The sequence below is a fragment of the Apteryx mantelli genome, chromosome 7 (assembly GCF_036417845.1).
Source record: "Apteryx mantelli isolate bAptMan1 chromosome 7, bAptMan1.hap1, whole genome shotgun sequence".
In the NCBI taxonomy this organism is placed as follows: Eukaryota; Metazoa; Chordata; class Aves; order Apterygiformes; family Apterygidae; genus Apteryx; species Apteryx mantelli.
The window spans coordinates 3,343,230-3,368,245 of record NC_089984.1 but is presented as its reverse complement, the minus strand read 5'-3'; the positions used below and the strand labels follow the sequence as shown (position 1 = coordinate 3,368,245).

Sequence of the window (25,016 nt, the reverse complement as noted above, 5' to 3'; positions counted from 1 at the left end):
GCTTTTTGCCTCTATTTTCACTCGCGCCCGAGGTGCTCCGTAGCCCGCTGGGCGCTCGCAGCTTTCTACGGGACATCCCTTTCCGGCCACCGCTCTGCCCGGCCCGCAGTGTCCTTACGACAGGGCCACTACGTGCACTCGGGCCCCGAGCAAGGGCGGTGGGCGCCGTTTTAGGCCCGCGTGGCCCCGCGGCGGCGGAGGGGGCCCGGCGGGCCCCATCCTGCCCGGCGAGGCCGAGGCGAGGCCGCGGCCTCCCGCCACAAAGGCGGGATTGAGCCACAGGGGCGCGGCCTGAGGGAGCCTCTGCCGCCGCCGCCGCCGCCGCCGCCGCCGCCCCGCTCCGCTCCGCCCCGCCCCTTCCTGCCCCGCCGCGCAGTTGCCGCCATGGCGCTGCGGGCCGCCGGGCGGCTCCTGCCGCCGCTGCTGCTGTTGCTGCTGCCGCTGGCGGCCAGCGCGGCGCTGAGCGGCTACTTCGGCACCAAGTGCCGCTACGAGGAGGTGAACCCGCACCTGGTGCAGGACCCGCTGTCGCTGGGGCCGGCGGCGGCGGCGGCGCGGGCGCCCGCCGCTTGCGCGCCGCTGCAGCTGCGCGCCCTGCTCCGCCACGGCACCCGCTACCCGACGGCCAAGCAGATCCGCTGCCTGGGCGAGCTGCACGGCCGGCTGCGCCGCGCCGCCGCCTCCTGCCCCGCCGCCGCCGCGCTGGCCGCCTGGCACATGTGGTACGAGGAGAGCTTCGACGGGCAGCTGGCGCCGCGGGGCCAGCGCGACATGGAGCACCTGGCGCGCCGCCTGGCCGCCCGCTTCCCGGCGCTCTTCGCCGCCCGCCGCCGCCTCGCCCTGGCCAGCAGCTCCAAGCACCGCTGCCTGCAGAGCGGCGCCGCCTTCCGCCGCGGCCTCGGCCCGCCGCTGCCCCGCGACGACGGCGGTGAGAGCGCGGGCGGGGGGCCCCGCTGCGCCCCCCCCCTCCCCCGGGCGGGGCCCAGCCGGGGTTGGGGTTGGGGGGGGCCCGGCCGCCCCCTAATATCCCTCCGCTGGGTGCGCGCTGGGGCCCCCGAGCGGGGAACGAGTCAAATCCCCCCTTTCCCCCCCGGCTGGGGCTCCGTCCTGCAGCTCCTCTTCCCCGCCCGGCCCCGCACGGCCCTCTTCTCCCCTTTCCCCCCTTCATTTTTAACCTTGCAAGCAGGGTTTGTCACTGAGAATTCTTATTTATTTACTTGCTTCTTTACTTCTCCCTTTCAGAAATGGAGATCGAGGTTAACGACTCCTTAATGAGGTTTTTCGAGCACTGCCAGAAGTTCGTGGCCCTGGTGGAAGAGAACAAGACGGCCACGCATCAAGTGGACGCCTTCAAGAAGGGTCCGGAGATGAGGCGGGTTTTGGAAAAAGTAGCCAGCGTTTTGTGTTTGCCGGCGGACGAGTTAAACGCAGGTAAAGACGGCCTCTTTCGGGTTACTTCTGTTCTGCCTCTGCGTGACGACAGTTTCCTCGACGCTTTGTAGGTATGCGGAGTTAATTTAAAATGCGCAGTAAATTAGAGAAACAATCATAAGGTATTAAATGAGCGAGGTTGCAAGCGTATATTGGTGTTGTGATAACGAATACTTGTTACTTAAACGTGTTTTTCTTCTGACCGTTGAAAGAGTCTTTCTTACTGTAGTGACGTGGACGCTGCCTTTGTGTTGAAGCATATAAATAAGTTACTCTTAAATTCTGTCTTGGAGAGTATGCGTAGCTTTTGCGTCCTTGTTGTAACTTCACTTGTCCAGAAGAGAAGTGCCAGGTTTCCCTGTGTTTGTGTGTGACCTTGAGGTTAAGTGGTTGGGGAACACAGAAATTGGTGCTGCTCTTGATTCTGGTTACAAGCGTTCCCTTAAAGATGCAAAGCTGAAGCTGCAGCACGCTGCTATTCATATTCAACCCTTTAATGTGGAGGCTGAGTAGTGGTAATCAAAGACAAGTCTGCGCTGAGCAGACACGTCTTGGTTGTACTGACTCTTCTGCCTTTTATGGTGATAAAAACGCATTAAAAATCAGTATCTATAGCACACACATCAGCAGATACATAGCATTTTATATGATTTTTCTTTTTCTGTGCACCAATGTAATGTGAAAAGCTTGCAATCCAAAATTTGGGTTGTGCACACTAATTCTGTTGAAAACTGTTTATTTTTAGTGCTTAGCCTTTGGACAAGCAATTATTTATTGGATCACGCTGGTTGTTTTCATCATTAGATTCTCCCCACTTTCCCCTAAGATGAGAGGTATTTAGAAAGTTCTTAGTTCTGTAGCAGTTGTTTATCTTTTGCACGCTTCTTGGATTTATTGCAGATCTCATTCAAGTGGCTTTTCTCACCTGCTCGTATGAGTTGGCAATAAAAAATATGACCTCCCCATGGTGTTCGCTCTTCAATGAAGAGGATGCCAAGGTAGGTGCTGAATGTTATGGGGAGAGATATTTGAGAAGCACTCAAAAGGTGGCTTAGTGTTCAGGTACAACTTCCAACTGTGCAAATAATAATTATTACGTTCTGTGCCTGTTACTCTTCAAACTAATGAAGCACTTTGTCTGGTCTCCAAAGAGCTCTGGATTAATCAAACAGCAAGAGAATTAAATACTGCTGTAGCCTTGATTTGTCCTGATTAAAATGGCCTTTTACTGTTGTGCTTAACTCATATAATGCTTTCTTTTCCTGTAACTTCTGAAGTGCCCTGGACAGCTCTGTTTCACATATAATAGTCTCATATGATAAAATGCCTTGATTCCTGAGGATTAGAGGATGGCAGATGAGGTCCTCTAGGCCCTCTAAGGCCTCCCCCCCCCCCTTTTCCTTTTAAAAAAGGCTCCAGGGCCCAACAGATCTCTTAGCTTGTTAATAAAACTAGTCTGTTCATAGAAGTAGTAGAACCTGGATAAAACTGGATTCTCCTTTGTTTAAAAAGTACCTTACCTCTTGGAGTTCTTTGAAGGGTTCAAGAGAGATAGGGATTAAGGATGTTTTCGTTTATTTGGCTTCCCAAACTGTGTTCAGTGAGACCTCTCAGAGGCTTTTATGGAAGCTTGGTTGACTAAAGAGTAGGTATTGGAGTTAAAGGTCTCCTGTCAAAGTGCTGGAGGGCCACCATGGAGGTCTTCTGAGACCTGTGCTGTTCAGTATTCATAAATAACTTGGGGAAGGGGTTAGCAGTGAGGTGGGGAAGTTTGCTGATTATATGAAGTTATGCAGAGTATTAAGGATATGGGGCAACTGAGGAGCTTTGCAGAAGGACCTTATGAGATTGAATGACCCAGCAATACAATGACAGATGATGTTCAGGGTAGGAAACTAAAGCGATGCATATGAGATTAGAAGTTGAAACTTCACATATGAAGTGGTGGGCTCTGAGATCCATTGTGCCCCTTAAGAGTGAGATTTTTGGTGCTATTGATCCATGAAAATGTCAGCTCAGTTACAGTAAAATTAACCAACAACAAAAAAACCTTTAATGCTAGGAATTGTTAGAAAAGGAGAACAACAAAGAGAGCATCACTGTGCTGTTGTATAAATCCAAGGTACACTTCCATCTTTTTGAGATGTGTGCAGTTTTGGTCTCTCACATCTCAGAAAGGTTAGTTTGACAAAAATGTGATTAAGAGTATGGCATTGCTTCCATTTGAAGAATGACTAACTAAGCTAAGGATCTTGGACCTTGAAAAATGTTTTCAATTATGGAATCAGAAATGATACAGAAGTGGTGGATAGTGATCGTTTCGTTCTTTTTTGTCACGTACTGTAACTAATGGGTACCAAATGAAGCTAGCAGGAGACAGGTTCACAACAAGCAGACAGATCGCTTTTTACACAGCGTGTAGCCAAGCTGCAGGATTTTATGAATGCTAAAACTTGATATGAGTTCAAAGAGCAGATTGGATGAATTTGTTGGAAAGAATCCACTGAGGTCTACTGAGTTTGTAGAAAACTACCTTGGGGCTCAAAGCCCTAACCTGAAAATTGTTGGGGCCTGGGAAAATGCGCGTGTTGTTTCTTCTCTAGGCCTGGTTATGAGCATGGTTAGAGACAAGATGCTGAACTTGGTGGATCTTTGGCCTGATCTTTTCTGTCTGTTTTTATGCAGCACATAGCAGAAGCTGTTTGAGCTGGAACCTTTATTTTTTTGTTGAAGAATTGTTGATTTCATGCCGTAGTGTCCTTGCTCCAGGTTGTGTTTTTCTTTTCCTCTGTGCAATAATAAAAACTTGTGAACTGTGTACCTGTAGGTACTGGAATATCTGAATGACCTGAAGCAGTACTGGAAGAGAGGATATGGCTATGACATCAATAGTCGCTCCAGCTGCAATTTATTCCAGGATATCTTCCAGCAGTTGGACAAAGCGGTGGAAGAGAGCAAAAGGTAAATAAAAAAGCTTTCGAGCTTTGGCTGGAAGCTTTCTGTGGTTGATCTTGAGTTGGATTTAATGTGAGTAGAAGTTAAGCATTTCGCTTCCAAAGATAACTGAATGATTGAGCTCGGTTAGAAGAGTTTGTGATAGAGAGACTCCAACCCTTGATAGAGCAATATTACTCTAAAGAACATGTTTTTTCCTCCATTGATGCTCTTGTGCCCAGCTAGTTCGTTCCCCTGTTTTAACCTATTGATCCACAAAGGCCTTCAAGGGGCAGCCAGGTGCTGTGTCTGATAATGGTTTTCTTTTTCTGGTCAGACGGAGGAGAGACAGTTGGGTTAAAACAATTTTTTGTTTAAAATGCCCTTGTTTTAAAAACTTCTGTGATAAAACAGAAGACTCGGGGGTGAAAAAAAACCCATGATGCATTCTATTATCTGATTACTTAAATGTAGAAATCTTGCCTTCTTTCTGCATGTGTTCGTTTGGAGTCTGTTGCATTATTATAGCTCTCTGTTCAGACTAAAGGTGCTGAGATGAGATCCTGGAAAAATAATCATTCCAGATTAATCCAAACGCTTAGCGACTCTAGACCTGAACTACGTGTTGCAGAATCCAGGAGGCCTGAGCTGTAATTGCAAACCAGCCTTCTTCACTGTAACTAAGGAAGGGCAAACTTCAGGTGATTCTACTCAGTTCCCTTTAAAAACTGGAGACCGTGGAGACTTCAGTTCAGAAATTGTTGCAAGTGCCTTGTTACATGAATCCAAAATCAGTAATTCGGGAACAGCCGATTTAAGAACACTGCCTAGGATATTGAGTTTCACCTTCTTATTCTTCTGCAGCAAAAATGTAGTTTTAGAAACAACGTAGCAGTAGGAAGACCTTAGGGCTTACAAGTAACTATTAGTAGACTGGAAGATAACTTAACCAAGTGTCTTCAAGGCTGAAGGTCTGACAAAGTGACAGCTAACTTATAACCAGCAAATTCAGCTTTGATGTTAATACGTAAACATCAGTTATATGCGGTGGATCTCTGTGCATTCCTAGCATCCTTGGGACTTCACTTTTATATTCAGTATATTAAAGTGGCTCTACATAACACTCAGCAGACTGATATTAACAGATTTTTAAATTTCAGGAACAAAAGTATGACTCATGCTCCAGGCTGCTTAGAATGACTATTTTAAACTTGGTAACCTGCTTAAAAACAGTGTTTTCCTTTTAGTTGGCAGACTAAAATTAGAAGTAGCATTCATATTTTGGATCAGGGGAGTAATTCATAAAGTTGATTTTTAGCTATTTGCAGCAGAGAGGACATCAAAGAAGTTGTGCTCCTTAAAATGTTTGCTGAGTGAGGAGGATCTAACTTAGACATTAACAGCGATATAAGAACTAAGTATTAAGTCAGTTAAAATGTAATTCTCAAACACTCGTGTAAGCACTGTGTATCTTAAAATTACCTTTGGGGTTCACCTGGAAAATCAGACTGAGTCTAATTTTGACAGTATCAACTCAATATGTGCAAAATTAAATGCATTTAATTTTTGCCCTTTGAGGTTTACAGGGAGCTTGGAACAAAATCGGTTGGGATGAGTTTGTCAACATTTACTGAAATCTTCTGCCAAAATACTGCATAGTAAATGGGCTAATAAGAGAAATGGGAGTTCAATTTGTCCATTTTTCATGCATTTAAGCTTCTGCCCGTCATATCTGCTTATTGATTTTTGCCTTGGGCTTTGAGCAAATACCAGTGTGACTGCATGGGACATCAGGCTGGAGTGTAATGTGAGTTACCACTAACCTAGCGTGTGTCTCCCAGTCCCTGTTCTCAAGGCTTTCATCCAGACTGGCTCCTTGATCCAGCTCCAGTGGAGAAGGAGCCATACGGAGTTGGAAATGAGAGCTGAGGATAGGAGCATACGGGACTGCTGCATTACGTGGCAACACTGTTCGCTGGTCTTTCTGAATCTGATGGGTCATCTGCCAGCCGGCACAAAGACAGCTCTGCTTGTTTTGCCATGAATGGGTTAAAAGTTGGTGTTTGCAAACACTGAGTTTGGCTTTGGGGAGGAGTTGCTGTGAATGAAGGGCGGGCAGGAAGAAATGGCTGGTGATAGGAACCCCTCCTGCAGCCAAGTTAGCTTAAGAAATGGTGCTGTGAAATGGTCACTCGGGTTTTTGGAAATTTGAGGCAGTCTGGGATTCTGTGATCCCCCTCGTTTCAGCAGTGGCGGAGTCAAAGCTGTGGTTATGTTAGATCATCTTTTAAATAAAGGTCTTCACTACATCCTTTCTTCAGCCTGCTAGGGAGCTAAATAAAAAATACATCAGGCCACAGGTCATTAACACCGAACTGTGAACAGACTGTCAAGCGCACTGCTGTGATTGCCCCTGTCATATGCTGTGTCTATCTCTGCGTAAGTAAAATGAATACAGAAAATAAGAACTGGGAGTGAGAACAGAAATAAAAGGTTAAAAGAGGCAAGCAAGAGCCATAAAACCCCTCTGTCCTTCTGAAATCTGAAAAATAACTTCTTAATGTAGCTTGACTCAGGTGAGGACAATGATATTTTCAAATTTGTTTGCTTTTAGTCTTTACTGCTTGAGCAGTGACAGACTTGCAGGTTTCAATCCCTATATTATATAGCCTAGCCAGAAAGCTGTGGGTCTTAGCTGTGTATAAGATATCCCTGTAAGTTTAATAGAAATATACAGTAGTTGAAAAAAATCCATATCTGTACTTCTGAGTTATTGAGAACTAGCTCAGCAGTCCTTAAGTTACAAGGTGGAGCGGGCTCCTTGGCGAAGAGCAGATGTTGGAGGCAAGGTACTGAAGGACCAAGATAATTTCATCCTGTCTTTTGGCTCCAGGCCTAGAAGTCCGGCTCGTAAGTTGCAGAGGGAAGCAGGTAACAAGTTTATACACCTATGGAAAGAACGGGGACACTAAAAGCCTTGCAAAGTTTGGAACTGCATGAGCAGTGTGTTCACATGTGTGTCTTCCTAAGCAGTAAATGAAAGCTTGTAAAGTGTTTTGCCTTGTACAAGAAGAGCATGCTAGTCCATCCCACAACGTAAGATGGCAGTCTTAAAGCACTAAAGACTGAGCATAATCTGACTTGGATAACCTGGTGCATTTTAAAAATAAATGTATCTGCCACTGCCGATCGATTAGAACAGCTTGCGTCTCCTGTGATCTAGAGAGTGGAGGTGCAACTAATGCTTTGTCATCTATGGAGAGACTTCTCCTGGATCTCTTGGTAATTTAAGAGTACAGCTGAGAATGAGAAGCCATGCAGATGAAAAGTGTACCGTGTTTATAACACTAGAAAATGTTTGGTCATGCGTTTGTGTGTACATGCATGTCTTTTTTCTTTTTTTAATGGTGTAGCACAGCTTTAAGGAAATGGGTAAAATGCTTCTGCAGCAGTTCATTATTCAGAAAATCAACCTTTGTGATGATGGAATGTCTTTTAGTAGAATGTTGCTTCAGTTTAGCTGTGTTTAACATTGATTTGTTATTGGCTGCTTTGTTCTGGAAACTTGAGAAGGACAGTTTACTTACAGAACCTTATTTTTGGTCCAGGTTCTCCTTTCTTTTTGGAAGGTTTAGATTGGGCTATCCAAAAGCAGAAAGGGGAGCATTTCTGTTTGTACGCTCTCTCGTCATACCAATTCCGATGGAAATAGCTAATTTAAAGTACCAATAGCCTCTTCTACGTAGATCTTGCGGTACAGCAAGATGCTTTTGAAGGCTATGAAAGGGTTTTTCACTTTGTGCTTGCTTTTGTCATCAGTCCACATCCAGAGAACCAACAGAAAGGTATTGGTATCAGTATTCAGGAACCTGGGCCTGACGTTGAGTTTACCGATAGTTGTATTAGTGACCTCTTACTGTTAGCACACCCACTCATGGACCCTGTCTTTCTGCATCCACTGCAGCAATAAAATGTAAGTGTCTAGTAAAGGTTAATTCTCGAGTAAAAAGCATCTCTTCCTTGGGACCTCATGATAGTTGCAGTGAGCCTTCCAGGACCACTGTCCTCCCTACCTTCTTGCCTGTCTGGTGGTAAATGTAGTGGTCACATTTCTAGGGAAAGATGGGGGCCTCATAGGCTGCACTAGCAGGACTGTCTTATACGTAAAAAGTTTCTTAATTACAAGAAAGAAAAAAAAGGTATCAAGAAGAGTTTAATATCGTGTTAAACCAGGTGATTTGTTTTACTGAAATGGCATACTGGGGCAGTTGCCTGAGTCCATAGAGCACTTTATTTTTGTGAAGACAAAACAATTGACTTTTATCCAAGTCTTCCTGTTATGGAAGAAGATCTGCAATTATGGAATAGGATCCATGATTATGGGCAGAATACAGTGAAGCTGTGTAACTATGTTGCAAAGAAGCTAACGAGGAGCTCATCTTCCCCAAACCGATGTTTCTTCCCCTGGAACCTAGACCTTACTGAAATCATCCCTGCTGGTAAAACTGCCAGAAGACCATGCATGCATGCATGTCCACTTGGCATCGTGCTAATAGGGAAGAACCCTTGAAAGGCCGCTCTTACCAGTCAGCATTTGTTTAAATGGATAGAGAGTGTCCAGTTTCCCAAAGCAGTGCTAGTTATGGCAGGATGTAGAGGAGCGACCAGTGAATAGCACCTTACCTAAGAAGAAGCTTGAGTTCTTTGAGACACGTCCGTGTGCCACAGCATGTCTCCTGTCCTTGCTGCTGCCCACTGGGAAGGTAACGGAGTAGGTCTATCCATGTTGACCTTGTCTGGAACCAGAGGCTTCCAGAAGCACCAGTGAAGAGCAGTGTTTGGAGCCCCACAAGTGTTAAAATAGATGGAGAGCATCAAAATAGTAATTATGAGATAAGTAATTTTTTGCTATTGCTTTGGAGCATTCCTCAAAGGTTTGATGTGTTTTTCGCTTCAATATGAGCTGTGCAATTTGTGGACAGTTAGTGACCATAACCTATTGTGATTTTTTTCCCCCCTCTCCGCCACCCCAAATAGTGCTGATGGTCTAGACTGTAGGAATAACACAGCCAAATCCGAATCTTGTCTTCCCTTCTTCCTTGATTGCCCTAACAATTGTGAATCTGTTGGCCAAACATCACAGTAGGCTTAGAGGGTCTGAGCGAGTGAGCACCTACGGATCATGTGAATCAGCAGCAAAGCAGAGGAAAGAAACGTGGGCTTGATGGACTGCCCCCATCCCTCTTCAGGTGAAGTATCTATTCTGTGCGTTGCAGGGGACTGCTGAGACTGCCAGCTCGACCCCGTAGCTCGCTGGCTTCTTGCCTGGTTGGGAGAGTTGGAGCACTGAGGAAGGGGGAAATCGTTGAAGTTATAGAAGGAAGCTACTGTTACTGCAGCATAGAGCATCGGTCTGTAGGGAAACAATTTAATGCTGTTCATAGAAGAGATTTTATGCTGTTCAGAGAAGAGATTGTGTGCATCATTTTGCAGCTTCAGATTTTTGTGAGATCTGTGGTGAACCTAAGTTTGTGGTGTGGGACTGCTGTGGGTATTGATGAGAAATGGTGTTTTGGTAGTTAATGCAATAGGAAGATGCTCATCTTATGTAGCTGTTAATGTTACTACATTTTTATAATCGGGCAAGGGCAGGTTTGAAAATTGCTTGTGGCATACTTTAAGGATATCTGCTGTTCATTAAGCTACTTTAGACTTCTAGCTTTAAATATCTAGTACTTCTGCCCTTTTTGCTCTTGAAAGAGAACATGAAAATATCTGTTTTCATTTGTGCTGGCCAAATGGTTTACTAGATGGATTGAGATGGTGCTCTTTGTGCAGTCATCTCAGTATTTAAAGTACTTGGCTTAATGATTCAAAATACAAAACTAGCTGCATATACATATTGCAAAATACTTGGTGGTTTTCTCTGAAAGTGTGCAGGTTCTAAGTACTTTAAAAAAAAAAGAAAAAAAAAAAGGACTAATTGTACTTGAACTTACTCCAAGATCAAGTGAAGGTGAGCTTTGTAGTTGTACTAGGCTAAGCCATAATTTAAACATTCTCCCTTCCCAATTTATTGCTATCTTTTATTATTTTACATAATTTGCTTTCCTCTGTGCAGTTCAGTTCACAACACAATTGATAAACTTTATGTAGCTGTTCAGTAGTAAATACTGTGTCCTAATCGTTCCTTTCAAAACTATGATTCAGCATTCAAGAAGTCATGTATGATCGAGAAACAATTAACTGTTCAAAACTTTCCTGTTATAATAAGTACAAAGGGAGCAGAGCAAAAAGGTTTCCACGTATTCAGAGGAAATGATATAATTGCTGTACAAAAACCTTTGCTCAGATCAAAATCCTCTGGTCATTTATTTTATCGAAACTTCTTGGTTAATGCTGGGGTTCTGTGTTTCCACAGTGCAGGTTCTTGGCTCTCTGGGTGCGTCAGCGGGTTCAAGACACTTTCTGGGAGTTGTAAACCACCGACCAGCAAAGCGACTCAAAAGGAGACCCTGGGCTATCATATGTAAACATAATGTTTCAAATGTGATTTACATTATTTGAAATGCAGAGCACTTTACAGCCAGATCTGTATTATGGGGGGTAACTTTAAGGTATGAAGTTGCCCTTGCAGAACCAGATCAGAAGTGTCTGTACTGCATTCCCCAAAGGGTCCCTGTCCTGGAGGGCATACAGGTGCAGGTGACTCTGCGTGGCTTTGTATGGGTCCACTTCAGGGGTGTCCTCACTGTGTTCCCTTGCTTTTGGGGGTTTTGGAAAAGCCTCCAGTGAAAGCTTCTGGACTGGATGATTGTCAGCTAATCTGCTAATGGCATAGCGATATATAATTTACCAAGATAATGAGTTGTTTGACTTCCAGTATATCTGTTCAGAGAGGAGAACAGGCCACGTGCATCTAATGGGTAAACTGATCTCTCTAATAAGATGTTTCTGTATTCACAGAACAAAGTGCCAGCTCTACAGTTTAATAGACCATAAAGTTAGTTTTTGTACACTTAAAAAAATACGCAGGTCATGTCTTTGTTTCCAGATAATCAGAGAAAAGAGATGACTTTCACTGATAAAACTTAAACGTCTCAGACAGCTTGACCTAGGAACTTCTTTATACCATATTGTACGTTTGTTTTGATAGCTCCATCTTTCAAGGATTGGCCTTCTGACATGATTTAAGAGTACTTTGGAGGAAACCAAGTAGAGCCAAGAGATGGAATTAGTGACTCTCTAGAGGTCCTTGCAGCACGTTCAGTTCACTGGCACAACTGGGTCTGGATTTCTGAAGTGTGCATGTGTGTTTGCTGACTTCTGCCACATACCTGGGCAGTCAGTTTAGGGGGTTTCCTCTGGAACGGTGTGTATTTTTATGCATTTGCCTAGAACTTGACATTTAAATTATTGTCTGTGCCCTTCAAACCTCCCAGAATGTAGTTAATCTCAATTTAATTGCCTAATACTTGCTTACTTAGAATTGCTCTGAAAAGATAGCTCAGCAATTTTTATAGAGTCAATATCCTTTTATCTAAAGACTTAAAAAACAAGCAAAAGAATACCTAGACAACTAACATACACCAATGAACTGGTCTAACCAGTATGTAACCTTACCTGGGGCAGTTAGGGCTTGGCAAATGCGGTGATCAAGTGCAGTGATCTTCTTGGTATGATTTGTTTCTAGCTTATAAGAATGGCTCAACATTTAGCATCAGCGCCTGTGGGATAATGGTCTGTGATTATCTGTGATCCTCCCTGCCGTGGGGTAAACAGTGAATATGAAGGGTGATTTGCGGTCTGATGCCCATGCCGGTGAGGGGTGAGACAACGCCCAGGGCGAGGTGGAGTCTTGCCACTTGCCACTGCTCTACCCAAAATGACACCTGGGGTGAGGTAGGAGTCTTGCAGCCTCGTGTTGTTGATAGGGGCAAAAGGAAATAAAGGCCAGCAGCCATTGACACCCTCTACTGAGCTCGGCAAGGACCAAACATCCCACAGTGTTTGACTCAGCCCCACCTCGCCAAGAGTATAAATTCAGTGCATAAACGGTCCTCCATTTGGAGGATGAGAACACCAACCTACGGACAGGTCGACGGGCCTGGACCTCTCTCCTCCCCAAAACAGGGACGCCTTTTTGGTAAGGTTTGCGCCTCTGACAACGTCGGACGTTACCCCGGGAAAAATACCATTGTTGAAAGCGCTTAATTATCAGTTTGAGCTCAGAAAAAGTAGAATTTGTTGCAGTAAGTGCATTTATCACTGGCAATCCTGAACCTGTTGATCTGTCGCTTTAATAAATTGTCTATGTTGATCAACTTTGTGAACCTGACTCAGTGAAAGCCCTTTTGAGGAGGGCTCTGGCAGGCAAAGATGATTACCCCTTGTCCTCCCTTCACGCGACAGTAACAGCGCCCAAGCTGCTACCATGATGTATTTAATTCTCTGAAGTCTGTAAGAATGTAAGAGGCTGGTTCATTCATAAGGGAGCATTTGAAACTGCAGCTGAGAAGTTAAACAAAGAGAAATATAGGTATCTTTGGGTGATTAACTCATGGGACTGGATAAGAGCTGTGGCCTTTTAATCAGGGTTTCAAATGAGTTTTGCATGTTCTTATCACCTTTCCAAGTCCACCTTTACCATGTCCTTGTTTGGAAAGCAAGAAAATGTTTTTCTTATCGGTATTTGTAGGAATGTACTGTTGTGCTGGTACTGATTCTGGAAACTAGTCAGCACAACTGGGTTCTGTCGTTCTACCATTTAAGGCAGAATTTTTGACACATGAGTTCTTAATACCATTTGGCAGATTTATTTTCTTCTCACTGGTAACACACTGTGAGCAGCAACACTGTTCAATATTTCTACTGTGCTCCGAGTCCCACCTCGTAACACCATGTTCCTTGACCCCTGCTTTTTCCTTGTAGATCTGGGGTTCCTCTGTCCATTTTCCCAGAAATATTTCACTGGGAGAGGTGGGAGGGAAGGAGTATTCATTCCATGGCTGAAAATGGAGGTTTTTAAGTCCTCTCTTCTGGCTCTCGTATCAGAGCGAGAAAGGACAATGTGATCTAAACTTTGTTTAACAGTTGTTAAACTTCTCCTCTTTGAAGTTCTCAAAGGGATTTTTACCTTAAGTGAGAAGGTGCTGTTTGAAGGTTCACCAGTTAAGTGTTGCTGTAGGATATGTTTCTTTTTATCCCATTATCTCTTGAGGTTTTGGTTATCTCTAGCTGAAAGTCATTTTAGTGCTTAGGAAATAAACTTTGGTTCAAAGAAAGTGGATTTCTTCCGTATCTGAGGTGATATATCAGTAGTCCTAAAAAGGTAGGAACAAATCCCCTGTTGAAGATGGGTGTGCTGGTGCAGAAGGTTCAGGGTTAAAGCCAAGTCTGCAGCGATCAGGGAGGACTAGAACTTGCACTTCTCTGTAGTGCTGCTTTTGCGCAATGAGACTTAATTTTGGGGGGTTGTGCTGAGAAATGTTCAAAATAACTTCCCCATTTTTAGCTGTGGTCAGATTTTCTTAGAAGGTTACAGCTGAAATGCACAAGTCTCTTGAATGAACTCTGTTGCTGTTGCGTGTTCTGTCTAGTGGCAACCACTTCTGCTCATTTCCAAGTGTCCCACAAAACAAATATGAAACCAATAGCCAGCAATCATTTTCAGACAAGCGGCTAATATTTTATGGTGAAGTTCTATGCATGGTCTCTTCATCTCACTTTTAGGTTGGAAATGAGGTTTCTTTTTAGTGATCAGTATGCTTTCCCTAGCCACTTACTACTACTACAAAAAAAGGTTAATTGAAATATCATTAGCAGTTGCTCAAGTAGGGTGTCGAGAACTTTGTCTGACACTCTTATGTGATGCTGAGTCATGAATCTTTCATAAAGAAGATTGAGTGTGGAAGTTTCAGGCCTTCGGTTTAATATTTTATTAGCCTGTGCTACTGTTCTGAATTTATCAGTATTCTGTTGATTGTGTTATGTGCTCCCGGTTTGAAATTATCAGCATTGTCTGAGCAACAATAACCTTTGCCTGTGCCCATGCCCAGCGGAGGCAATCTTTCTCGAATTCTCCATAATTAAAAGTGGTGCTATTGCTGTTTTAACCTTGATGGTAATTTTTATGGTCATTACTGTATGATGTGAAACTTTAATCTAGAGTGATGAGGGCAGAGACTGAGCAGAGGGTGCTTCAATGGTCTTAGAAATCAAATATCTGGCATCGGTGAGAAACGAAGCAGGTTTTCAAGCATAGTGCGTTAAGGAGACTAGCAAAAACTCGGCTGTGTATCATATAAGGAAACAGTCTTAATCCTTGTGAAAACAGTACGGTGGGATAGCTGTGAGTGGGAGAGATTTCATTCTTCCTTCTCCAAAGTGGTTTGACCTCTTGGCATTAGGATTTCAGAAGACTAAAGAAGATGAAATAAACTCAGGTTTTCTTTCCTTGTTCTTTAGAGCTTGTGTGTGTATATGCTATAACATGTCTTCCGTTCCAGAAACACGTGTTTTGCTGCTCTCTTAACTAAGTTAATCTTTTTTTTGTGTGTGTGATTTACTTCCATTCTAAAATTTCTGCTAGCATCAACTGGAAAATAAAGCCAAATCTTGCTGTAAAGTCAGCACCGATGGCCAAAATACTAAATCCTTTCTTTCCCTTTACATCTCTTTATCTTTTGTTTTTACTTTTGTGGGATGTAATCTACCTGGCTGCGGAGTGAATAATGCTTATGTGCTATGTAACACTTCTTTTGGAGGCTCCAGTGGCACATTGACATTAGCTCCCCGTTTAGTAAACGATAAGATTAAATATCACCCCATTTGAAAGCAAGCCTATGTATAAGGGCTGATTTAAGGGCGGTTGGGTCCGAATGAAGAGTAATAGGTTGCTAGCGCTGGGTGATGTTCACCTTGGAGTGCTAAAATAACTTGAGTGAAATAGCTGAAATAACGGCAGGTGTGTGGTGGTTTTAATCAAGAAGCTTGTGGGGGCTGGTAAATCTGTGCCTGTTGTCTGTACCAGCCAATCTAGTGGAAATAATAATTCAGACTACCATTTATAAGTTCCTTGGTTTCTCACCGGTGCCAGATATTTGATTTCTGAGTTTATAAGTGAATGTGATATACCAGGGTAGTGCTAGTATGGATCTTTTAAAGGGAAGCATCTCTTGGAGCTCTTGAGAAGGATCAGCAAGCATACAAATAGCGTGATCTGGGGTAATACGGTCTGCTAGATTTCCAAAACTTTTTCAGCAGGTTTCCTTATGAAAAGAAATCGAGCAGCCCTGGGTTAAGGGGGAAGGTCAGCAGGTGCGTAAACAGTGAACAAAAAGATAGGAAATGGAGGGTGGGACTGGTTGTTCTTCCTAGCAGAGGCAGGTCACCGGTGGTGATCTGCAAGGATCTGGGCTGCTCAGCATATTGTAACTGATGGAAAGAGGTGAGCAGTTAAATGGCAATGCAAATGCAGCATATTTATTCAGGGCAGATAAGATAAGGAAATTCTTCCAACCGGGGTGAATTGTAGAAAGACCTTATGAGACTCAGCGTGAAAATTGCAGATGGACACATCCGTGAAGCGATGTGCATGGGAAAAGTGATCTTAGTGTGTCAAGTAAAATCAGAGATAACTATTACTGCTCAGGAATGAAATTTCGAGGTTATGCTAGTTCTCCGGAAATAACTTCTATAGGCAAACTAGAAAAGATATAAAAAGCTGTGACTTAAGAAAACAACAGACAGCATCATGGATGTAGTATGGATTTGAGAGATAGCTTAATGACTTGATTTCTGTGCATTTCCCATACTCTGATCTTAAAAAGGATATAGTTGAGCTGGAAAAGGGTGGCAAAGTCGTGAAATGACTAAGTTAGGATTTATCAACTTGGAGAGAAGATGACGGTGAAGTTATGAGTAAAAAAGATCAAACTGTAGGTGGCCTCTTCAAACAGAAAAATTAAGAGCTAGCTAGAAAGCAATGTGTGAAGCTGTGAAACTCCTTGCCGCAGGATGTTGTGAATACTAGAAGCTTACGTGGATTCAAGGGGAGATTTGGCAAATTTGTGGAGGAAAGATTCATTGAGAGTTCCTCCGTACAAAGAAGCCACGTGTGACCTAGGAGATCTCTGAGCTGGAAACTAGGTGGCCAGAAGAGTATCTCATTCTAGTTGTCATCTTCTCTTCTTCTCTAGGCATCTGTTTTTACCTGCTATTCCTATTTGTTGATTTACAGGAGAGATGTGAATGTATCCTCAAACCTAAAAAGACTTCCCAAAACTTTGGGGGGGGGGGGAAGGAGGAGTAGGAATGAATTCAATCGAAAGAATAAGGAGAGAACAAAGATTGGAGGGGAAAGGAAAAGGAGTCAAAGGCTCCAAAAGCTTTACAACTTTAAAATGAGGGAATCGGAGCGGGGAGATTATAAATAGGAGGGGAGAGATGCAGCCAAAATCTCTGACTTTGGAGGAGCTGGAAGAGGGGCTGAAGTGTGATGCATTTGATGTAAATGCATACCTCTCGGTGCAGCAAAGGTATGGGGTGAAAAAAACGTAACATCCTCCATACAGAACCTTTTGGTGGTTGTAACACTACTTTTGGCTTTTTTTGAACAGGAAACAGATGCAGGTTCCTGGGGGTTTTGAGGGGTGGGTTTTCTTGTTTTTTTGTTTTGTTTTTGCAAGTGATGTTTTGCCTAAGGGCAAAATGTGTGTATATGCACATACATGTCAAAGGAGAACAGTCAAAAGTCTATAGGCTCCCCAGGAAGCAGGATTGTGCAAGGTGTATTTCAAACTGCACAAACACTGTGTCTGTATGGAGCCAGTACTACAGAACCCATCATGTGCTCGTACTAAAATACTGTTTATCTGAACAAAGTTCTTAATCTACAGGCAAGTCCCTCAGTTAACCATTTTTCAGTTGCTTCAGACTTTAGGTTCAAGCAGAGGAGACGCCTCCTTTTCAGACCAATCAAGATGCTCCTCATCTGTGGGTGGACTTGACTGGCCCGTGGTGAGCAGGGGTGTTGCTAAACGTCACCTTTTTGTCTCAGGAAAAGCCAACTGTGTATTTACACATCCTGGAGTGACCTGAGAGAGCCATCTGGAGATGGTGCCAAGAAGCCATCCTCCTTCTCTAGAGCAAGGGGCAGATATTCCTCTTGGCTGCTGCTTCCTCGTGCAGCAAGCCAACTGTTACCTTTCCTTTGGTTGAATAATGTGTAATCTATTGTCCAACAAACTGTCTGGCTTTTAAGCCATGTTAGCAATGTGAATCATTGGCTTAATTAGAGGAAGTCAGTGATACCAGTAGCCGTGTTTATAACTTGAACTAGTAATTTGTAGAGGGAAAGCTGTTTTCTCCACTGGGTGGATTGCTGGTTTCAGTCTAGCCTTTGGTATGAAAGCATAGTGCTAATGTACTTTTCAAACAGATGCACCATGTTATTAAAACAAAATAATAACTGGCAGTATTTTGTTGTCAAAACGTGATTCTTGTTTTAGCACCATATGCAGTTCAAGGTATTGGTGGTCGTAGGGATAGGCAAGAAAAACTCTCCTTGAAATTCTCCACTGGTGGTGGTGTGCCAGGGAGGGAAGCAGTCTGCATGTTAAATCAACAGTTTGTTTGCTGTGCAGGTAATCATGTGGTTGTGGTTATGTCAGAGGGTAGCAGTGTTTACTGTAGTTCGTTAACGTGCTGGTAAGTTTGTGGTTAGACTTAATTTACCTCTTAAAACTGAATTGTCACCCATCCTTTATTACAGCATTTGAAAAAAGTTTGTAATCCTCAGTTTAGTAAAATTAATGCTGAAAACTTTAAAACTTCCCAGGTTGAAGAAGGTGACAGTTTGTGGTCTTCTCTTCACCACACCTTGGATTAGTTTAAGCAGAAACTTATTAAGATGACTTAAAAAATTTCTAAGTCATTTGAAGTATTTAGAGAGGCTAGAGAAAAAATGTGTTTTAATATTAAGTCATTTTTCTTTGTGAAGAGGATTGTGTCCTGAATGAGCTCCCTTAATCATTCATTATGCTCTGTTACTCGGATGCTTTTTGCTTTTGCTAGGGAATAACCAAAAAAAACGATTGACTCTAATAACTCGGATTAAACGCAACTCTGAATTCTGCGAACAGCTATGTTATATTTTAGTCATAGCTCTGTATTAAGCAAATCTATATAGTGCGTATTTGGTAAAAATCTTGGGGAATTTTCCAAACACAGCCCGTGATGGGAGAATAACTCTATGTATTTGCAATGGATCTGAGTTATGGGAGTTATGAGTTATCAGGGTGTCCTGATGCCTTCCCAGATGCTGGCAACAGAAGAGAAGTCCAGTCATGTAAGATGAAGGCCTTGATTTGGTTTGTGTTTTAACAGAGCCTTGCAACTGGCTTGGAGATTTGCTGCCCTTAATTCCTGACGGGAGGAGGCAATGCTATTTTTTAAAAATGTTATGTTTAATCCCAAACCAGTATATTAATTGTAACATGTTTATTGGCTCTTCCCATAACTGAGACTAGTACAAGTAATTGGGTTCACGCAGGAAGTCTGAGAGATGCACGGGGTATATGGGTGCATACTGTGAATCTGGTCTTTGCTTTCGTTTACCATATTCCTTTGTATCTAGCTATATTTATTGCAACATGTATTACAGATTCTTTAACTTGGATGCTTTTAAAAAGCCTGTTACGTACTGAAATTCCCAAGCAGGCTTTTATAGGGCATCAGAGTAAAACAAGTTCAAAATCTACTACTTTAAGCTTTCGCCACTGACCTCTGTGCAGTACATTGGCATGCTGGTTTTGAAGCATGGGCTCTTCCTGATCCTTTGCTCTTGTCTTTTTTAGTTCAAAGCCCATTTCTTCACCTGTGATTGTACAAATTGGACATGCAGAGACACTTCAGCCACTGCTCGCTCTTATGGGCTTCTTCAAAGATGACGAGCCTCTCAGGGCAAACAATTACGTCAAACAAACGCATCGGAAATTTCGCAGTGGCCGGATTGTGCCTTATGCAGCAAACCTGGTATTTGTACTTTATCACTGTGATCAAGTGAAAACCTCTAAAGAAGAGTATCAAGTGCAGATGCTGTTGAATGAAAAGTTGCTGCCGTTTCATCACTCAAATAAAACCATCTCTGTTTATGCAGACCTCAAGGACTATTATAAGGATATCCTTCAAAACTGCCACTTCAAAGAAGAATGTGAATTACCAAAAAATAATAATACTGCTACTGATGAACTTTGAGGAAATGAAATAGAGTGGGTTTGGTGCAAATAGATCTCAGTTCTGTTCAAAAGATGTTGTGAACAAGCACTTTTGATTTGCTGCTGCTGCGTTGACTTTCTAAACTTTCAGATTTGACGGTCATGACTTATCTGGTTGTCTCCGTTAGTTAAGCGCACTGTTTGCATATTACCTAAGCAGAATTACAAAAGCAAATGCGGTAACAGGGTTGTTGCTTTGTAACATATATGTGATGCAAGATAAAGCGTGCCTGTATGTTTACATGTGAGAATAAGTAATTTCATAGGTCATTCCTCTTATGAATGTGCAGTAGATGGATTTAGGAGCTGAGGCAACTTGCATTTTATCAGAGCCGAAGTTGATTGGACTGATTCAGTGTTGCTTTGCACTGGCTGTTTTGCTTGCTTTTGTTCTCCTAGGGCAGGCATGAAATAATCCAAACTTGTGAGCAAGAAATTTTGCTCCCTTTCCCGAGTGTCGAGGAGGGAGAGGGTACATATTCCTTCCCCACAGCTACCCATCTTCTGCCTGGACAGCACTGCATGAACATCTCTTGTCTCGGGCATTTAAAGCAGGAGGAGTTGCAATGTTTCTATGTACATTATCTGCCTGAAAGGGGTCAAGGAGTTAAAATTCTTACAGGCATCAACTCATCCAACATAGCAAGTTAGTCACTGAGGTAAGTAAACTCTCTTTAATAAAAATAAATAAAAAATAAAAAACCCAGCTACTCTTCCTTTAAGGCGCTCTGGGAGTTGCTGCGGTTCTCTGAGCTATCTGGTGTGTCTTTTCCCTTGATACTATCAATTTCTTATGTTAACAGTTTGGGCCAGGGCACTCAGGTTAGGCTGTGTTGTGGCTTTGACTATCTTTGTCCTCTTAAAGTGCTAACAGTTTTCCTGGAAGCACTGGTTGGAAGGGACCTCTGCAGATCTCCAGTCCAGCCTCCTGCTTGGAGCAGGATTATGGCCAACCCGGAATGAGGGTAGGTTTCAGATCGTAGTAACTGTCCAGCTAAGACTTCTGCTAGCTTTAAGGCACTGAACATAGTATCGCTTGCATAGGCCTTAGACTGTTGATGTGCTAGCTTGTTCTTGAAACAAAGCTGGTATTAAAGAAACGTATTGCATACAAGTACTGGTGTTTTACAGCAACTGCACTTAAAGTAGGTTTTCTTGCCCCTAAAAGACAGCAAGTATTTTAGAGAGAGCTGCAGTGTAGCAGAAGAGGGAAGAAGGAAGATAATTGTCAAAAAACATCTGAAATACAGGAAGTCAAATGAAAATCCTCCCTTGTCCCAAAGGGAATGGAAAAAAGTTGTCCCAAAGCAAACGAGGGTGTGGTTTACGGTGTTGGTGGCTCTTGAAGTGTGTACTTGCACCCTGGAATGAGTGCTCTGGCGCTCGCCCCGTAAGGTGAGGGGTAGTTGGCCCCATTTATTGGGAAGGGGGTGAAAGACTGGTATAAGCACTTACACTGTGTGTCTGATGCACTATAAACATTTATACCCTTGTTTGCTTTAGGGTAACTTGTTCTTGTAGCCTCACCTTCAGGCAGATTAGACTGGCAACGTAACTGCTGCACAAACAAAAAAAGGAAAGAGAGACCTGGACTAATTTGAAGCTGAGAAATAAAACTGAGTCTCTAATTGATTTTTCTTGAGGGCTTAGGCTTCCGTCACTTCGTTTTTTTAAACACTGCTTGTATAAAACAAACGTTTTGGGTCTGTGTACCTGGAAGTTGAGCAGAAATGGAAAAAAACTGGGTTTTTAGGGTGTCGTTGTGACGTGAAATCCTTGTGACGACCCTCTTCATGGGGTTAGACCTGTTTCTTCTATGGAGGCAGATCAAAACTGGTGGTTATTTTAGCATTAATGTCTTAGTGAAATGCTTAACTATTGCTGCCGATCTTTTCTGAAACTGATGAAACGGATAGAGAGGAGTATCGATACTGAAACATATGCAGGAAAATAAGTTCAGGATAACTGTCAGCACTAGCGTATGGCTTTTACTGCTATTTTATATCAGCTTTGTGTGATAAAAAGTGTCCTTTTTTTGCATGATTCTATCTTGAAATGAAGTCAAACGATCATAAAGTCCATAATAAGCATCTGTCACAGAAATTAGTGTAGGACAATAGTGGAGGCAAGTTATGAAGAAGTGAACCTTTGCTTAAAGACAGTTAAGTTTGTTAAATAGCAAACCTAAGGTTGTGAAAATTCACCTTTGAGCAAATAACTTTTTTTTCTGGGAATGAGTCACCTTGCATTCACAAGATCATGATTTGAACATAAGGGATGAAATCCTGACTCTGTTGGAAATGAATGAAAGATTTTTGTTTGTCAGTGAGATTACGATATTACCCATCTTCTTTGTTAAAAAATACGGCCTCCTTCTGCATGGAGGAATCCGTTGCCTTTAACCGCTTTTTTGATCGTGTGCCAGATGAGCTGGAAGAACCAAATAGTTCATTTTTCTGTAGTGAAGCATCATTTACTTCTGTGTTACCAGGTTGATTGTATTATAAATAAAATCTGTGCAGTGAACTTCAGGGATGATTCTTCAGAGATGGTTTAATATTTTGCTTTGGAGTACAGTTCGGTCATATATCCAGCATGACAGCTATATCTTCAGTGGCTACCACCAATTAACTTAAGAAAAATGTGCTATTTGGTTTCTGATCTGTATTTAAAGGATGCACTGATTCACTCAGCTGGCATAATTAAAGGCTGAACGTGGAAACTTTGCACAGTTGTAGCAACAGAAGTGTTTGCACATGTATATGTGTTAGGCATGCGTTACATTATTAATGTGACTAATTCATACCACTTGGGAGGTGACTTTAGTATGACTTGCTTGTTTACAAAAAAAAAAGAGTATATATATATATATATTTGTATATGTACTGGAAAGAAAAACCAAAACAGACAGGAATACTTCCATAAAGTTGGGCACTAGCTCAGTGAGCAGCGCTTGGACAGGTGGCCGCATCTCATGGTGTTGCAAGCTACCATATCCTGAAAAAGTCCTGCAAAGAAAATGATGTTTTCCTCTTTGTTCATATGGCTCTGGACAAAATGCCTCATCTCGGTCATCCACTGGAGACTGCATTTGTAATCTTTCTGCAACTGGAAATTTTCATCAATGAAAAATACTGACAGTGTTCTTGGGTGCTGGCAATAAATGCATTTGATATGTATTTTGTTTTGTTAAATGTCTGAAGCTTAACTGATCTCTCTGGCAAATTAATTTTTCCTCTGCCTGGGTGCTGTTGCTGTAATGCTGGTCAGCGTCAAGCTGTCTAATCACGGTACGTGATACAAATTTGTGACGGTACAATCCTAACAGGATGAATTTTGTGAACTTGTTTTGAATTTTTAGTGCTGTGAAATGTGAGAAGTTGCACATTTTCTTCATCTCACTGTTGTGAACAGTAATAATGACATGATCTTTAGTATCACGGCTGTGTTCTGCTTCAAAATATATTTAGTAGCTTGCCATTACTTGCACTGGTGTCTCTGATTATTTTAAATTCTCAAATTGCTTGATAATTAATATAAAATACCTTGACTGGGTCAAGACTTTCACTTTTTTGAGGTGAGTGAAAATTTACTCGTGTTTCCAGGAGCCTTGATTTTAAAAACAGTAGTCATTGTCTGACAAGCTTTTAACAGCTCTAACAATAGTATGCAAAACCTCCAGAAATTATGTGCATTTTGAAGTAGAATAAATGGTACACACACCTTTCTGAGCAATCCAGAATCTATTGCAATAGTATTTTCTTGAACATTATCAATTTCTCAATAAGATTCAAGTTTTTGATTTCTAAAGAAGAATTAGGAACATGCATAATGCAATACTTTCTAACCTATCATTTCTTGTAGGTGTTTAGCAATATGTCCTCATTATTGAGCATCCAATAATTACTTGGTTGCCTTTAGTTTGTTAGTTCTCTACCTGTACTTAAAAATTAAGCTTTGCCTGCAGTATATTCATGTGCCGAGGAGGTAGCACTTTCAGAAGCCTGCTGTGACTAGTTTGACACCATCTTTGATGACAGGCTGTTTCATTTTCAGATATATTGGTCTCCGAGACAGATTAAAGCAGAAAAGGATTGATGCTGCTACGTTAAAAATACCTGTACAGTCATGGGAAAAGGAGGGAACTGTCTCTAAGATACCATGGTTTATCTTTGAGCTGTTGAATTCCTTGCTCACACTTTAAATGAGCACAATTCCCCCCGATTCTCAGAGTCCTTTCAAACGTGGCCGTCCTAAGAACAGACCTTGCTGGATCAGAATGAAGGTCTCTCTTGCCCTCTGTCATCCTTGAAGGGTAATCAGTCATGGATAATAAGCAAGAGGTATAAAACATGCAAACGATATGCAGTGGCAAGTCCACCAAAGTATGGTGCCAGCAATTGGCACATCAGGAGCTAGTGAGCCAGGGAAAGCTTGTAACCTTGTTTTAATATATTTCTGGAGAGATCTTCCCCACCTTTCCTTCTCCTATGGATTTGTCATCTAGAGCCCAGCCGAGTTTTCATCACCCATGTGATGGCGAGTTCAAGGTTTGTATATATGTATGGGGTAGAAGTGGTTTCTTTGTTTTAAACTTCTTGTCTGTTTGGTTTGGGGGGGTTTGTTTTGTTTTGCTTTGTCCGATGGGAATTCTGTTTAGCTGGAGCCTCTTTGTACGCTAGTAGTGCAGAAGGGGAGATCTGACCCTCTTGCGCCAAGAGGGCACATGTGCATTTTGTCCTTTCAGTATGCTGCTGTCTTCAAACTCGGCTTCATCATGAAGACTCAGCAAATCTTGTGTATCAGTTTTAGCTTTTGAGTGCTGGTTTTTGCCTGACTTATGAGGATTTGTGGTCTAGTAAGTAGAAAACTTTATTTCTAAATTGCTTTGTTTCTGATGTTGATAAAGTCTTTGAAGAGGGTTTTTTTTTTTTTTAGTTGACTGTGGAATATATGCCAGGTCTAAACTAGATCCTGCTTCCAAATCTCACTTAAGTTGATGTTTTTGTAAAAGCAGTATGGCTTTTTTTACCTCCCCCCTCCCTTATTTGCTTCCCTAGGTGGAAAATGAAGATTGTATATACGTATTAAGCTGCATCAGGGTTTTTTCAAACTAGTCTAATACTATAAAGAGAGATTTTTTTTTTATTTTTTATAGCATATATATATATATAAATATATGTATATGCTAGACTGAAAATTCAGTCATGTTGCTAGGAGTCTTTCTGTCACAGTACAAGACTGGCTTGTTTGCATCACGATGCGTGTTGGGCAGTCCACACAAGCTATTACTCATCTCATCGTTGGCTTCTTCATGCCTACAAATAACTTGAGAAATTGTTCTGGTATTTTTCTGGAAATTAAAATCAAGCT

General features: G+C 42.4%; 1 protein-coding gene across 1 annotated transcript; it reads left to right on the top strand.

Moving 5' to 3' along the window:
* Positions 1 to 384: 384 nt before the first annotated feature.
* On the top strand, positions 385 to 23,198 carry MINPP1 (multiple inositol-polyphosphate phosphatase 1). The gene is made up of 5 exons (XM_067299584.1): positions 385 to 928; positions 1,243 to 1,431; positions 2,332 to 2,429; positions 4,259 to 4,392; positions 19,224 to 23,198. Exons 1-5 carry the CDS (start codon positions 385 to 387, stop codon positions 19,621 to 19,623), a joined length of 1,365 nt encoding a protein of 454 aa, XP_067155685.1. The 3' UTR covers positions 19,624 to 23,198.
* The last annotated feature ends 1,818 nt before the right edge of the window (positions 23,199 to 25,016 follow it).